The sequence below is a fragment of the Aquarana catesbeiana genome, linkage group LG03 (genome assembly GCF_042186555.1).
Source record: "Aquarana catesbeiana isolate 2022-GZ linkage group LG03, ASM4218655v1, whole genome shotgun sequence".
NCBI classification, from domain to species: domain Eukaryota; kingdom Metazoa; phylum Chordata; class Amphibia; order Anura; family Ranidae; genus Aquarana; species Aquarana catesbeiana.
This window is the reverse complement of record NC_133326.1, coordinates 127,754,707-127,772,713: the sequence shown is the minus strand read 5'-3', so window position 1 is coordinate 127,772,713 and position 18,007 is coordinate 127,754,707. Positions and strand designations below refer to the sequence as shown.

General features: G+C 41.3%; 1 protein-coding gene across 6 annotated transcripts in view; it reads right to left on the bottom strand.

Moving 5' to 3' along the window:
• Nucleotides 1-18,007, bottom strand: part of SCAPER (S-phase cyclin A associated protein in the ER) — a 500,548-nt gene that overhangs the window by 86,239 nt on the left and 396,302 nt on the right. For all 6 annotated transcript variants that reach the window (XM_073619203.1, XM_073619204.1, XM_073619198.1 and 3 more), the window contains one exon: nt 13,780-13,903. In XM_073619203.1, coding sequence (XP_073475304.1) covers nt 13,780-13,903 — 124 coding nt within the window. The remainder of the gene's footprint in view (nt 1-13,779; nt 13,904-18,007) is intronic.

Sequence of the window (18,007 nt, the reverse complement as noted above, 5' to 3'; positions counted from 1 at the left end):
TAGTATTAGAGAGTTGGGTTGAAGGTCCCATGCAAACAATGGGTGATCGGGGATCCTGGATTCTTTGGAATTCTAGTAATTTGTCAGGTTAAATAGCTGCCAGTCTTTCATAATGCATTTAATAGTTCATACAGGATTTGAGTTCGAGTGAGATTAGGCTTTTTCCACGCCCTGGCAATTATTTCAGTTAATGTACATTTTCATCTATTCATACATATTTAAAATATTTTTAAGGTTAAGAAGATTATACATAACAGTGAACTTCTGTAGAAGTGTATATTTGTGAGATATATTTATTATTTGTGGGCCTTGACATAGGAGGTTAATGTTCTGACATTATACATTTCATTTGCTGATAAGTGGTGCAGGACTTTTTTAGATGTTAAAAAAGTGAAAAAGTGATAGTATCTAGAACTTGCAAGCATGTAACCCTTGTAACTCATTTGACAGTCTAAACAAGTACCAAATACACATGCTTCAAAAACTAAAATAAATCTCCCTTTACTATCCTTGACTAAGCCAAATCCTCCTTCATTTCCCCCCCATAAGTTTCCACTGCAGTTCACGATGGGAGGGTTTCAGCAACGGAGCCAGTGCTATTAACTCAGAAACCAGTGGGCAGGACTAGGTGTGGTCAGGTTCTGATTAAAAAGCTTTAAGCTTGTGAATCAGTCGTGACAGTGCTGATAGCCACATCCCCTGCATCATTTTTTCATACCACTGTAGTGCAAGAAGGCTCAGCATACATGAGAATGACAACTCTTCCGCGAGGTCAGGAGCAGTGAAGCATCATTACCACATCATCACAGGAAGCTGTATTAGGTGGACTTCACTGGCTCAACAGGTATTTGAATTAAAAAGCTTTAGGTGCAGACACACTTATAATAAAGTGTTGCAGCACATATTTTTTAATGGGTGACTGACCATAGTTAATTGTTGCCATCAAAAATGTGTTTGATTGGGACAGTGATGGCCTTTAAAAGGAGAAGTACAGCCAAAGCTCATTTGGCTGTACTTCTCCTGTGGATCACAGGAGTGCAGTTCGTTCTGCACTCCTGTGACCCATTTTCAGCAGACAGAGGGCTGTCGGCTGACGTCACAAAGCCGGTCCAGGTTTGGGAAAGATTGCGGCCATATGGTCAGGATTAGCCCACATACCTGGACCGGCACCCAGCTCAGGCTCTTAGTGAGTAATTATCAGCCATACCCGCCCTGGGGACAAAAAACAGTCCATACAGCATAGAGACAGTGGAATCAAAAACAACTGACGCGTTTCACACCCCTTACTGGTGCTTAGTCATAGCTGACAGTCAGCTATGACTAAGCACCAGTAAGGGGCGTGAAACACGTCAGTTGTTTTTGATTTCACTGTCTGTGTATACTGTATGGACTGGTTTTTATTCAATAAAGGCATTTACATTGGAGTGCAGCTGTCCAGACTTTCTTGGTTGCATGTCTGCCAGCTATACCCGCTGTGGGAGACAGCCAGAAGTACCTGCCAGCCATAGCAGCCAGCCATACCCACCCTGGGGGACAGACAGCAGCAGCCGCCAGTTATACCTCCCCTGGGAAACAGCAGCAGCCACCAGCCATTACCACCCTGAAGGACAGGAGCAGCTGCCAACCATACCCGCTTTAGGGACAGCAGCAGCTGACAGCAATATCCGCCTTGGGGACAGCAGCAGCCGCCAGCCATACCCACCCTGGGGGACAGAAGCAGCCGCCAGCCATACCCACCCTGGGGGACAGCAGCAGCCGCCAGCCATACCCACCCTGGGGGACAGCAGCAGCCGCCAGCCATACCCACCCTGGGGGACAGCAGCAGCCACCATCCATATCTGCTGGGGGGGCAGGAGCAGCCACCAGCCGTATCCGCCCTGGGGGACAGCAGCAGCCGCCAGCCATACCTCCCCTGGGGGACAGAAGCAGCTGACAGCAATACCTGCCTGGGAGACAGCAGAAACCAGCAATACCAGCCTGGGGGACAGCAGAAGCCAGCTTTACCTGCCTGGGGACAGCAGCAGCTAGCAATACATGCAGGAATTCTGAGGAAGAAGTGAAGATTGAGGTCAGTTTTTAATTAAAATCAAACAGCAATGGACATATCTGTTCTCTACACTGGAACTCTAGCTACACTGGGCTGTTTTCAAACTGATCCACATGTGCAGTGTACCTGTGGGTTACCTGCACTGAGTCATAGACTTCTATTATTACCTGCAGGATTGGTGCGCTTCCAGAAAGTGCACCACACCTGCTAGATATAATAGAATTCTATGGCAAGTGCAGCTAACCTGCAGGAAAGCCACAGCTATACTGCGCTGCACCCGCGGTGTGGGTAAACCACAGTGCATCAGTGTGGAAGCAGTCTTAGGCCCACTTCACACGATCAGTCCAATCTGGTCCCCCTTTTGTTTTTTCAGGCGGACCCAATCAGACCCTCCATTCACCTATATGAAACGGCAGATGTGAACGGATTTCTGTCCGTTTACTACCGCCTACCTCCAATCAATCCGCTTAAAAAAAAAAAAAAACAGAAGGGGATCTGTCCCCTTCCATCTGAGCGGATCGGATGGCCCATAGAATAGAGCTTGCTGTGTCCCTGTCTGCTCTGCAAACAGTGGACATGGACCTGTCATCCACCCGCTCTTCTCATTGTGGCCTGAGACTGGTTACTGAGTTGCTTAAGTGGCCCTGGTTCTACAAAAGCTTAGGCACCCCTGACTTAGGGTCTATACCTTTCTAATCGCTGGTCTACTCTAATGTGTACTCTATTGAGACTATTTTATGAGTTATGGCAGCAGCGTCTCTCTTCTGTATCTTTGTCCAATGCCATATTCTTTGTTAACATTGTATACAGCCATTATTCTGTAACTTGCAATACTTTAATAAAAGTCTAATGAATGAGAATACCAGTATTAGAGCTCTAGGTGTAATTTCCACCAAGAACACCAATTTACACAGAGTTTGTGTGTTCTCTGCATGTTTGCAGATATTGCTTAGTTTTCTGACAAGTAACAAAATTCTATACTAGTAGGTTAACTGGATTCCTCCCAAACTGACCTTGTTGAAACCTTTACCTTGTTTAAGACCGGGACACATGTGAATGGTTAAACTTTTTCTGTAAGACATTGCTAAAAAAATGTTTGTGCTAAATAAATGTGTAAAATAAATAATAATAAAAACATGTGTAAGGCTTTTAAACTTCAGATGAATCATGGATGAATCACTTAAGCTGCTAAAAAGATCAACCCTACTCACGACACAAATCCCAGAAGCTGCTGTGGAAAGTAGCCATGTACTGATCACTGGATTTCTAACATTTCGGTTACTGCTTAATGCAAATTTAATGGTCTTACCACAGACATTGCACAGTTTACTTTACTGATTTTGGTTGTCTTTGTTTGTATCAGTTTGTTCCTACGTGTACAGAAGAAAGTTTGTTAAAAAACACTTACAGGTGCCACTCATACTGAATCACAAAATATTGTATTTGACAGTTAAAGTGGTTTTAAAGGCTCAAGGTTTTTTTTACCTTCATGCTATCTATATTACTTTTATTTTAAGCAAAAAAAATAAATAAAAAGGTATATTTGCTTGCCAAGAATAGAAAACTGCTGCTTCCTAATGAAAAACAACAAAAAAACAGGTCAAGGCATGGATGCCAAGACCCCAATAGTAACCGCCCTAATGGGGCTCACGTGGCTTGCCCCGTAGACTCAGTTCCGAAAAAATGTAAAGGACCATTTTTTGTTATACAAAAACCACTGATTACAAAAAGTTTACACACATTGTATTAAATTAAACCACAATAGCCTTCACAATAACCCAATTAAAAAGACAAAACCTCACTATTATTAATAAATGTCTAAAAATCCATAATGTAAAAAATAAAAGGATGTCATTAAAGAATGCCAGGTGTGTGCAGAATTAGTGCAAAAATACAAAATGATGGAAAAAATGTCTTCATTACAGGGAGATGACCGAATAGTAAAAATGTCTTCAGTTGCTGTTGGTCAATCTTAAAAAAATATCTTCAAGATAGTGCTGTATAGCCAAACTGAGCAACCGGCTCAATGATAGAATTAGTCCTCAATAAGTGACTCCATGAACATGAAGAAGAGCATCATGTTCCCCCTAGCCACTACTTTCTTCCCCACCCACTTACCAATCTTACCCTCTTGACAGTCTTCTTCCCCTTTTTCTTTACCACCTTTTCTTCTTTTTCTTTCCCCATTTGAAATCCTATCTTTATATATGCACATCTGGACAATAGGCCCTTAAAAACGTTTCACTTCCCACTCCTTTCCCATACCTACTCTTGAATACTTACCAGTCTGGGTATTGGAAGCTCAACAACGATAAAACCAAATCTGCAACAAAATTCCATCCCCTTCCTTTCTCCTCCCTAAACCTAACCTCTTCTACCACATTTTTTTATTCTCTTTCCATCTTCCCCAAGTAAACCTGGGAACACTGGGTCAAAAGATGCAACAATTTTTGTACCTCAACTACCAAATTTCCTGAATACATGTTCCATGTTACACTTTATAAACTAAATACTGGTGCAACATATAGTATTGTCCAGAAGTTGATGTTAGCCTCTAAATTACCAAAGAAAAAAAAAAAAGAAAGTGGCAAATTTTCGTGAAAAATTGTTGCTGGATTATTTTTACCTAATGTGATACATGGTAAGAAAGACTGGGCAAATTGGCCAGAGCAGCTTAAAGCGGGGTTCCACTCAAATTTTTAACTTAATCTTACCCCCTTCAGTTAATTGCATAGATGTTGAAATGCCACACGAAAATTTTTTTTATCACTGTAATTACCTTTATATTGTACTTTATTGTGGCACTTCCTGTCTCTCCTCCCATGGGAGTAGGCATGTTTATTGCCTTTCCCCGGCGCCGCACTGTCTCCTGGGAGCTTAGTGTCCGGCTTCCCATGATTCAGTGCGGGAACAATGATCATGCTTGTGAACAAGCTGTGAATGAACAGCATTCACCGCATCCAGGAAATCAATGCTTGTGGGCTTCACATGCCCACAAGCAAGATGGAAACAGCCAGCATCACATTTTTAAAGTTATTCTTCAGTACGAAAACAGACAGAGGCGGAAATATTACACCCAAACTGAGTATTATTTTGGGATTAGCAAAGTGTCTCAATGACCTAAAAAAAAAAAAAAAAAAAAAAAAAAGATTGGTCGCCGGACTCCCACTTTAAATAGGCGCGGTAAATCAGAAGTAAAGATTAGGCTGAAGTGTTTTTGGGCTGTATTAAAGGTAGTCTTGTTTATTTCTTTTGAGGTTCTTTTTCATTTTTTGTTTGTGCACTTAAAAGTAATTTGTGTACTGTCCCTTTAACCACTTGAATCCCAGGGCCCCTTTCTCCCCGAATCTCCTTGGGTCCCAGAGCTTTTGTTTTAATTTCGGTGATGTCTCAGTTCTGCACATTATAGTTTTTTTTTATTCAACCTTAACATATTATACATCACTTAGGGGAAATATAGGTTTGCATTAGCATAGCATTCAGATAAGATTAAGTCAGGCTGATGAGGGTCATATTTGCACAATAGCAATCAACCAGCAAAAAACCACTACAGCAATATTCTACTGTCCTAGGGAGGAGCTTTGCAGGACTGTAACAGCTCCTGATTTTATGTTAACATTTACCTCTGCAGCTGCTCCTATGGAGCAGCCTGTTGAGGCACTGGATGCACAGGGGCTAATCGTTTCAGTTTCTCAACTTCACACTCGAGTCACTGACAGCAAGTGGTTCCAGCACAGGTAATGATTTTCTCCTACTGTTTTTAAAGCTAGGTCAAAAAAATGATGTGCTTGGCTGAGGAGCCAATGGGGCGAAGCTACCACCTGTGGGATTATGACTGAATGCCTCTAAGTCAGAATCCCCCCTAAAGGTGACGATACCGCAATGCTGCGGAGCCCAGGTTGGCCTGGGATAGCTGGCCCCACCACCCCTTTGCCGGGGCGGGGGCCGGCGCATAGTGCCGCTTGCCTAGGTACCGGAGCGTGGATGGAAGCGGGCCGCCTCTCTCCAGGACCGCATCGCATGTTCGTTGGGAACCCGGTGCTAAATTATTCACAGACAACCTGATTCTGGGTCAGGGTTTCATGCGTAGCAGAGCAGCTACCTCGCTGCGATCTACTGAAAGTCATCCCCTGAGCCAAGCTTTTGTCACGGGGGCGAGTGTGGGCGTCCGCCTCCCCCATAGAAAAAAAAAAAGAAAAAAAAAAATTAGTAAAATAATGAAGGGCCGTTTTGCTTAAAAACAGGTCCAGGATAATTGAAAGGTGCTTCCCTAACTCTCAGGAGCCATTAAAAAAAGCCCATTGCACTTCTAAGAGCCACATTAATTCTGTCTTTTCCATCGATTCCAATGCAGTTGGCCAAAATGGCATTATTTTGCAGAAATATTTTTGCCAAGATGATGGAAAAAAAAAAAAAAATCAAAATTTTGCTCATTCCCAGTCAGAAGTGATATTCTTTGAAAGTCAAAATAAATGTCCCTCTAAATATGAAAGTTTGCTCTGGGTTGCTGTACTCTGTTTTATAGCCTTGCACTTATCTCACTGGCATACCTCACTCAAATCTTGAACCACAGGTCTGGCTATCTGTTATATCGCCCTTCCCTCATCATCACCAACCAAAACTTACAGCTCAGGTTTAAAAATAAAACTTCTGTAATGCAGTCCACTGCTTTGAACATGATTAATGCCCATTGCACTTTCTTACAAAAAAAATAAAAATAAAGGGACCAAATGATACTTGTTAATGAGCACAACATAACAGTAACAAGCGTGATAAAACGTATTTAAAAAAATAAGACACAAACCACATCTTTACCAATTTTTCAGAATTATATATAAAAATGCTTGCCTCTAATTCAGCTATAAGCAAAGGCAGGGTTAATCAAGGGTGGATACAGCTGCTCCAATGACTCCCCTGCAAGAAAATACTGATTTATATTATAAGTATGTCTGTGGCCATAGCCTAAAGGAGAGTTTACATAAAAACAAAAGCTTTAAGACATCCGCAGCTCAGGAGGAAATCTTTCTTCAACTCGTCAAAAAAAAAATCACTTGTTAAAGAGCGAGCATCCTGGAATAAAACTTACATGTTGTCATTTGAATTTGATACTGGTATTTCTTAGACTCACTATCTAGGTGACTCACAGGTCAAGGATTTATTGTCAATGTCAAGCTGCACATCCGAGTATAGGATGTCCTATTCTTTTATGCAAAAAGGAGTCCATGCAAATATACACATTTCTTTCAGTGTATGCTTTCACCTTAAAAATAATTGAAAAAAAGTAACTGTCTGGCCTAAATTTGTTATCAGATTGAGGAATTGTAATGTACATTAATTTAAAGCGCCGCAATTCTAGAAAAATAAGTGAGTTGAATGACACTAGACATCATTCAACCTAGAACATCTACGGGGTGCGAGCAGTAGGAAAAGCAATAATAATTTAGAGGGTTGAATAGTTTAGGATGGAGGAGTCATAAATAGTGGTGTTGTATTCTAAATAAAATGCTTACTATTATAATTTAGAAATAAGGAATGCATTTTGGAATTTTAGAAAATGGCTGCCATATTTAAAGGGTTTCATAGTAATGGAAGTGTCAGGTGGGTTCAGAGTTTGGCTTCCCTCTGCTCATTAGCCTGGAAGTGCGCACATCTTTTCCCAGGAACACACACAATGTGCACAGTGCCCCCAGAGGGAGGTTCAGAGCATGGAATGCATGGGGTATGGTAAGGTTGCTGGAAGGCAGGGAGGTTCAGACTCATGAGGACAGGAGGGTCAGTAGTAGGGGTGCTGTGTGGTAGGAAGATGCAATATCAGGGTGCAAAGTGCCAGGTATACTGGGTTTTTGAAAGACACAAATGCAAAAGCTGTTTATCTGCAGGTAGGCTTATGGTGTAGTCATCTGAACTGCATTGCCTGCAGATCCAAGGAAAGCGCAAGGGTGTTTAATAAGCATTGGGAGGGGGTTCATTAAGATTGAGTTATTTAAAAGTATAGTTAGTCTTTAGTCCTCAGCTAGATCAGTATTTGCTTTTCCTATGTTTTAAGAAACTTCCAGCTTATCAAATCTGAGTTGCTTTACTATATGTTTGCAATTTTAGAAAATATGTCTTAAAGCAGTTCAGAAATTAATAAGTAAGATACTTTTAAACTCAATAAGCACATATCGCCATATGACTAATTTAAAGGATAAGGAAACTTTCAAACAGCATTTTCTGAACATTTGTCCCAACCCCCCTGCCCCTACTGTGTTGATATAACCCACCCTCTCCCTCTGCTGTATACTGTCAAAGTTTTGGCACCAGTTCACCAGTGTTCAGCTGCATTGTTCACCTGTGGATGGTGCATCTTCTGCTTCTTGCTATAGAACCTATAATAGATTATGGAGCCAGTAGAATGATCTTTCTCTCGACCCCATAGAAGTCCAGCGTTTGGTACTACTGATCTCCTCTGACCTCCGGTGATCCTCACACATACCAGCAATTACCTCCTGGCACAGGAATTCTTCAATCGCTAATAATTTATTTGCTACTTTCTTCAATAGATCAAGTGACATGTAGGAGCAACAAATAAGTTATTAGTGATGGTAAACTATCTGTGCTAGGAGCTGATTGCTGGTATCTGCAAAGATCACTGTTGTCATTAAGAGAGATCAGCAGCACTGTCACAGTCATATGTAACAGCAAATACAGCCACTGTAGTTTCTGCAGTAGGTGAATGTGCATTGCAATAGAAAACCACCTTCTAATTTTAAGCTCCACCAGCCACCTCCCATCTGTGCTTACTTAGGCAATGTAATCTCTGTCCTGGCAGCTAACATCACCAACCACACCCCCCACCCTTACCCACATACCCCTGCCGCTGATCGGGAGGACTGCTGCCAGCATCTGGAGTTACAGCTGACAGCTCCTCACCACCGCATCAAACATCTTCTACCATGATCCTCGCCTTGTAAAGACAGTGTCTGTACTCTCCTGTTCCCCACCACTGTGTTTTCATTCTAACCCTTTTTCCCCCATTCCCCACATTCTAACTTCTGCAGTTGACCCTTATCCTCTGCCCGAACCCCCCCCCCCCAGATCACAGTCAACGATTACTCTGACCACTGCACCCAATCCCTATCCTCAAACATGCTATGAAGAAGGCTCCGGACGAAACATGTTAGCACTTTAGATGTCGCATTGCTGTTAGTGCTCAATAAAGATTTAGGAAGAAGCAATCGAGTTTCCGGCATTTCTTCCTATCCTCTAACTACCTGTCCCACATGCCCCCACTTAACTGGTCACTGTTGCCTATTAACTTCTTGCTGTCAATTGACGGCCAGGCGGCGCAGCTCTCGTTGCGGGCGGGAGTCATATGACGGCCTCGCTTTCCCGGCCCACCAGGGGGCGCACGCGCGCCGCCGATCGCGCGCGCCTGCCGTGTCACTGGGCACCCGCGATTGCCGGTAACACAGCAAGACCATGGATCTGTGTGTGTAAACACACAGATCCACGGTCCTGTCAGAGGAGAGGAGACCGATGGTGTGTTCCCAGTACAGAGGAACACCGATCGGTCTCCTCCCCTAGTGAGTCCCCTCCCCCTACAGTTAGAAACACTCCCTAGCAACACAGTTAACCCCTCGATCACCACCTAGTGTTAACCCCTTCCCTGCCAGTCACATTTATACAGTAATCAATGCATTTTTATAGCACGGATCGCTGTATAAATGTGAATGGTCCCAAAAATGTGTCAAAAGTGTCCGATGTGTCCGCCGCAATATCGCAGTCACGATAAAAATTGCAGATCGCCGCCATTACTAGTAAAAAAAAATAAATAAATAAATAAAAATGTTATAAATCTATCCCCTATTTTTTAGACGCTATAACTTTTGCGCAAACCAATCAATATACGCTTATTGCGATTTTTTTTACCAAAAATATGTAGAAGAATACATATCGGCCTAAACTGAGGAAAAAATTTGTTTTAAAGAAAAAAAAATTGGATATTTATTATCGCAAAAAGTAAAAAATATTGTTTTTTTTCAAACTTGTCACTCTTCTTTTGTTTATAGCGCAAAAAATAAAAACTGCAGAGGTGATCAAATACCACAAAAAGAAAGCTCTATTTGTGGGGAAAAAATGATAACAATTTCATCTGGGTACAGTGTTGTATGACCACGCAATTGTCATTCAAAGTGCGACAGTGCTGAAAGTTGAAAAATGGCTTGGGCAGGAAGGGGGTGAAAATGCACTGTATTGAGGTGGTTAAACTATAAAAGTCGTACTTTGATCTGGCACCTTCCTGGGCACACAGCAGTTAAATAAATTATTTGTAAAGGTCATTGTGGTGTCTGCATTTTGGCAGTATGATTGGTCTTGTACATAATGATGTATCTGACTGGTTGACTTAAAATATATGAAAAAAATTAGAAGATATGACAGCTGTCTCTACGGCTTTAATACAAGTTTATTATAATTTTCTCCATACATAATCTGTGCCCCTTCACTGCACATTTCCTGCAAATCTAAGCCTTGTAATACAGACACGGATGAATTAACTAAAATAAATCTAAAGCCAGATACTACTCTACAACATAAAAGGAATTGTGTGTAATGAATGTTTCACTGAAAAGCAAACAAGCACAGCCATTAAATGTCCCTAAACAGTCCAATTTCTGACTGATTCAAAAGGCACTATGTAAATTATTCACGGCACATACATAGATTTTCAATTATCAAATGACTTGGCTCCAGGACAGATTTGCACACCAGGCTTTAGGACGAATGCTGTGTCTGAATATCTTACGATTATGAACTGCTGATGAATTAGGAATGAAATTTTAAATGAAATATTCAGTGTGCTTTGCAAATACTGAATCACTGGCTTCAAACAGCACTTAGAATTGTGTTACTTGGACCGGAGTCCATTGTGTATTGAAACATGATGTTGTATATATGGGGTAATAATTAGTCTGGCTTTGTTATCACAGGAAAACTACAGGTACAGCAAACCTTTTTTTTTTTTTAAAGCAAAAAACGATCCAATTTTAGTCTCATTTGACCACCTTAAACACACCTTGAAGATTCTGAGGCCACATGGAAAAAGGTGTTATGGTTAGATGAGACTAAAATTGAATTATTTGGCCTCAACACCAAGCGATATGTCTGGTGGAAATCCAATACAGCTCATCATCCAAATAACACCATTCCTACAGTAAAGCATGCAGCAGGGACTGGAGCACTTGTCAGGATAGCAGAAAAATGGATAGGGCAAAATATCATCAAATTCTTGAGGAAAAGCTGCTGCCCTCTGTCAGAAAGTTGTCAATGGGAAGAAGGTTGACCTTCCAACATGACAATGACCCAAAGCACACAGCAAAAATGACCACACAATGGTTGAAGGAGAAAAGGGTGAATGTCCTTGCATGGCTTAGTCAGAGCCCAGACTTATACCACATTGAAAATCTGTGGAATGACTTGAAGACTGCAGTCCACAAACGTCACCATCGAATGTAACTGAACTTGAGCAGTTCTGCAAAAAAGAGTAGGCAAATATTGCAAAGTCTAGATGTGCAAAGTTAGCAGAGACATATCCCAACAAACTAAAGGCTGTAATTAAAGCAAACTATGGTACAACAAAATACTGACACAAGGGGGTTGTCATTTTTTCAACTCAGGGATTCTGTTTTTGAATTTTTTTTCTGATATGTTGGTGTTATATCTTTCACCTGAATGTTATAAGTTGCGCTAGTAAATACAGCTGTAAAAAACAAAAAATGTATCTGTCTTCATTTCAGGCTGCAAAGCAACAAAATGTGATTATTTTAAAGGGGGTGATTCTTTTCTATACCCGCTGTGTAAATATATATACACACACACATTCTAAAACCTACTAGTGTAAGGCAAGAGACACGTGGCTCCAGTGGCAGATCACGTCTAACAGACTGGAGCACAGACACACTGTGCAGCTTTCTCATTCTTTGATAATGTTATGCTAAATACTGCTGTCCACTCAGTATCAGATTATATAGTGGCCAACACCATCCTAAATGTTCAAAAAATCTTTGCTCATGCTGGATCTCATTTAAAATTTTTTACATTGGTAACAATATACATGCCTGCAACACAAAACAGATGTAATAATAATCTATTGCTGTGCCTGCTGACCTCATCCGCATCCACCATTAACAAAAGAGTGTACAAAAATACTGAAACAATAATAAAATAAAGCAAAAAAAAAAGGACACAGCCATTAACTTCCAGGTCAAAGAAAACATTAATGTTCTTGATATGTGTACAGCCTCAGCCATGGAAATGTGTGTGCAAGGGTAGGGTGACAGGGTGGTCCTCACATCCTCCATGTTTTCCCTCTTCATTGGGCGCCAAGCAAGGGTCACATGAGAGGCCTACCCAAGGTGGGCTTTTTGGGCTAAGCCAGGTGTTGAACGGGGTTACCAAGCCTTGCTTGTGGGGTAAAACTTCACCAGAAGGTGTGCTCACCAATGCCCTGGACCAGGCGGGAGCCATGGTCATGTGAAGAGTCAAACATTCAGGCTGCTCCCCAACTCAGAGATGAGTCACATGTGTGCAGTACCCAAAGTACAGAGATCATCCTTAAGTTGCTTCATCCTATATCCTACACACTTGTACTGATGTATGTGTTGCATTCGGAGGGACAAGCCAAGCCTCTGCCAACTCCACCAGTCAGCATACCTCTGTTACCTCACTCCCAGTAACAGAATGGGGTCCTGCCGAGCACATAGCACAGACCTCATGCGTGATCTCACTCAACTCTTCTCTGCATGTACCTGGTGACCAGGCCATAGATCTCCTTAATGTTAGCCCACTCTCGGAGACTGGCAGAGATGGACAGCTAGGGTGGCAATCAAAGTACCATCCCCCTTGCTACCGGAGGACCTGTCACTTTACCAGGTACCATGCCAACGACTGGTTGCGGTTCTTCCATGCGATTACTTATGGCAACTAGCTCTTCCTTCTTGCCTTGTTGAATAAACCTCTGCTGTAGTAATGTTACACATGCTCCATATTGTGGTTAAGGAGCCAAGTTCTCTACTAATACGCCAAGACCTCACATGCACCCCTTGAGTAACTTCAGACCAGGATCTGAACAGTTGAATCAACTTTTACTGTAAACTTGGCACAACATGTATAACATGCAATAACATCTTTCATCTAACTAAACCTAACTGTGGCTCCCCCAGGTTACCTGCATAGGTGAAGCCTCTTTGGGAAAAGTCCATTCATGGCAATGCTCAAACAGAGAAGTCCATGTTCTTGGGGTCTTCTGGCGAATCGGCGTTCCAGAGCGGACCACAGGTCCCAGCAAGTCTCTAGTTGCGTGTGTTCCCCGAAGCCCCCCCCCTGCTTTACCAGTCAACTACATTATGAAAAAATCATAAAAATGTCATATCCTTGTAGTCATATATTTTATTACATTTTGGGGTATAAATCTGGGCCTGTGTAACTTATGTAAAACTCAAGTTGACAAATATTACTGGAAAATGTTTTGTTTTCAAACATTGCCTTTTTTTTTGCCTTTTTTACAATTTAAACATATGATGTGACATATATATACATATATTTTTCCAACTTTATTACCAAATTAAAGCCCTATCTGTCCAAAATATATGTATAATAAGATGAAATAGACAAACATGGAAAGTGTTGTTTAGTGTGAAAGTTAAGAAATGAAAAGAAATTCTGCTCCAATTGGAAGGGTTCTGTTTACCTACCGTCAGCTGCTGTATGAGGAGGTCCAGAAGGAATGTGATCTTACTGCTCATGAGGACATAGGTGCAATTCTCTGGACAATTACTACATGTTAATGTATAGAGATTTACAGCATTGCACAGGGACCTACAGACATAAAAATATTAATTACATACAGGTATCATATCCAGTCTGCTGCATTAAGATATAAAAAAAACATTATGAGAAAGACAAGACCTAAGGCCTGGGTGGGACTTTAAATGAGGCAATACTAACATTTACCTCCATCCCTAATGCGTATAAGCAAAAAAAAGGAAAAGTAATTGGTGGGACTTTGTATGAAGCACATAACTAAGTCAGACGAGCCAATCCATGTAAAACATAATAATTTAATTCACTACAAGGGGTATACATACACATAAAGGGTAATAAAAGAAATACAATCATATAATATAATATTGAATCTCATTGGATAAATAGCATTCCTAGATAGTTCATCATAAAACAAATGTCTCAACATAATGTGCATGATAATATAGTATTAGGTCTCAATATAAAAAACCCTGAACAATACATAATACATAATATAAGGCACTTGTCTCGACATCTTAATACATAATAGTAGACTTATGGTATGTAAACTGCAATTGTAATGGTAGCATGTAAATATAGTGACAAAGAAGAATTGGTTCGTACTTATAGACTTCAATATAGTAGAAATGGGGCCTAAAAACTGTGACGTAGCATCGTAAAAAAGCTCTACGCGTTTCGTGGCTACATTACCACTCGTCAGGAGCAGATGCATGATTTTAGAGGTATCTATAATAAAAAATGCCAAAGGAAAAATATAAGAGATAGTAATAAAAAATAAGGCAAAAAAGAAAGAAAGAGGGGGAACATAATTGTCCCAAACACTCTCACCTATCTATAACATATGGGTACGACTGGTGATGATATGAATGGTAGAAGGCAATGCAGGAAATGCTGTTCCCGGGAGCTGAGACGGTACCACTGGAAACACGGCTTTGAAACTAACCACCAAAATAGAAAAGATACCAGGTTCCAACTGGGGTATAGATGATTGATAGTGTGACCGGTTCACAATATAAGTGCTTGCCAGAGCTTATCTGTAAAGGTAAATTGTTAGGGTAAGGTGAACTGAGACCATAGCTAATGTATTAAATAGAATGCAACCTTGTGTGTCCCACCCAGGCCTTAGGTCTTGTCTTTCTCATAAGTTTCGGGGATGGAAGCACATAACTAAACCATTAAACACCTTTCTTATTATTATCTGTGACTTGTACATGCCAAGACGTTTCCTTTTCCCTCATTGGGAACAGCTCTGTTAGATGGGGTTGGGCTTTGCATTGTTGTTCCCGGGAGCTGCGACTCGCACCGGGGCCGCCCCCCATTCAGGGGGCGGGGTGGTGCGCTCGCTGCGAGTCGACGCCACGCCCACATGTTCAGCGGGTGACGTCATTCGTGACGCCGCGCCGCTGACATGCGTCTCCATCTGCGTGTTCCACGAGGGGAGTTTTTGGCGCCAAACGCCGGGCCGGTTCATAGGCTCGGGTGTTGGCGCTACCCCTCCCTCTTCACGCTGCGTGACGTTGCCGGTTCTCATTGGTCTGCGGCTGATATATAGTACCATACACGCCCCTTGTTACACTTCAGTTTGTACCATCAGGTAACACACTTTTGCACCTCTGGATTATCTATGTTGGTTTCCCAAAATCTTCTAAGGTAAATAGGTACTCTCTTTTTCACTAACTATTCTATTTTATACACAACCTCATCCTCACGACACACTTTTGGTCACTTTAAACTATTTCTTTTTTCTTCATTTATTCTTTCTCTTTCTCACACCCATGGACATTTCCCTTACATACACACAAGGTTGCATTCTATTTAATACATTAGCTATGGTCTCAGTTCACCTTACCCTAACAATTTACCTTTACAGATAAGCTCTGGCAAGCACTTATATTGTGAACCGGTCACACTATCAATCATCTATACCCCAGTTGGAACCTGGTATCTTTTCTATTTTGGTGGTTAGTTTCAAAGCCGTGTTTCCAGTGGTACCGTCTCAGCTCCCGGGAACAGCATTTCCTGCATTGCCTTCTACCATTCATATCATCACCAGTCGTACCCATATGTTATAGATAGGTGAGAGTGTTTGGGACAATTATGTTCCCCCTCTTTCTTTCTTTTTTGCCTTATTTTTTATTACTATCTCTTATATTTTTCCTTTGGCATTTTTTATTATAGATACCTCTAAAATCATGCATCTGCTCCTGACGAGTGGTAATGTAGCCACGAAACGCGTAGAGCTTTTTTACGATGCTACATCACAGTTTTTAGGCCCCATTTCTACTATATTGAAGTCTATAAGTACGAACCAATTCTTCTTTGTCACTATATTTACATGCTACCATTACAATTGCAGTTTACATACCATAAGTCTACTATTATGTATTAAGATGTCGAGACAAGTGCCTTATATTATGTATTATGTATTGTTCAGGGTTTTTTATATTGAGACCTAATACTATATTATCATGCACATTATGTTGAGACATTTGTTTTATGATGAACTATCTAGGAATGCTATTTATCCAATGAGATTCAATATTATATTATATGAATGTATTTCTTTTATTACCCTTTATGTGTATGTATACCCCTTGTAGTGAATTAAATTATTATGTTTTACATGGATTGGCTCGTCTGACTTAGTTATGTGCTTCATACAAAGTCCCACCAATTACTTTTCCTTTTTTTTGCTTATAAAAAAAACATTAATAATTGTCACTTGGAAATCATTGAGAACTCAAATATATTATCATTAACAGTTGGTAAGATAATGCTGGGCATGTTGATTTTATTCTGACTCCCAAGCGCTACTTAAAGCATTTGTTAAACACTTCCGCCCCAGATGGATTTATCCCCTTCTTGACCAGAGCAGTTTTTGTGATATGGCACTGCGTCGCTTTAACTGACAATTGCACGGTTGTGCAACATTGCACCCAAACAAAATTGAACGTCCTTTTTTTCCCACAAATAGAGCTTTCTTTTGGTGGTACTTGACCACCTCTGCGTTTTTAATTTTTGGGCTATAAACAAAGAAAGAGCGGCAATTTTGAAAAAAAAAAAAGTAATTGCTATAATAAATATCCCCCCAAAATATATAAAAAAAAATAATTTCTTTCTCAGTTTAGGCTGATATGTATTTTTATACATATTTTTGGTAAAAAAAATCACAATAAGTGTATATTGATTGGTTTGCGCAAAAGTTAGCGTCTACAAAATAGGGGATAGATTTATGGCATTTTTATTATAAATTTATTTTTATTAGTAATGGCGGCGATCTGCGATTTTTATCGTGACTGCGACATTATGGTGGACACATCGGACACTTTTGACACTATTTTGCGACCATTGTCATTTATACAGCGATCAGTGCTATGAAAATGCACTGATTACTGTGTAAATGACACTGGCAGGGAAGGGGTTAAACACTAGGGGGCAATCAAGGGGTTAAGTGTGTCCTAGGGAGTGATTCCAACTGTGGGGGGGATTGCCTCACTAGAACTTGACAGAGATCACTGCCTTTGATGACAAGGAGCAATATATCTCTGTCATGTTGCTAGACAGAACAGGGAAATGCCTTTTTTACATCTCCCCATTCTGCCGCTCCGTGACAGGATCATGGGCCCCCGGCGGACATTGAGCCTGTGGGACCCACGGGCACGGTCCCACAATGCTGCGATTGTACCTGTACGCCCATTTGCCCAGCCGTGCCATTGTGCTGACGTATATTGTCATGCGCTGGTCGGCATGTGGTTAACCCAAAAAACAAAAGAAAATAGATCCTGCTCCTTTAAAGCATGTTATATGACACAGTGCTTGTCCTGTGTCATTTGGCCGCCTGTAACACCTAAAAAACCTGGCTGATCCTGCCAGTTTCTGCCCTCCCCTATGTAAACTGACCACAGTGTATCATGGGTGCTGAGCCCTGACACTGTGGTCAGTTTACATGCCTCTGTCATCCACAGCCCTGCTATCTGTCTCCTCTCTGTTCCTGTGTCCTCCTCCCCCCTCCCTGTTGGCTTGTGACAGTGCCACCCTCTCCGCTCCTGCTGCTCAAAAAACTGTAATTTGTATGCCGAGATCCGCAATCACATGACCAGCCGGGTCTCTCCTCCTCCCCTCCCGAGTGTCGTCAGTGGGGGAATCTTGGCCCCTCCC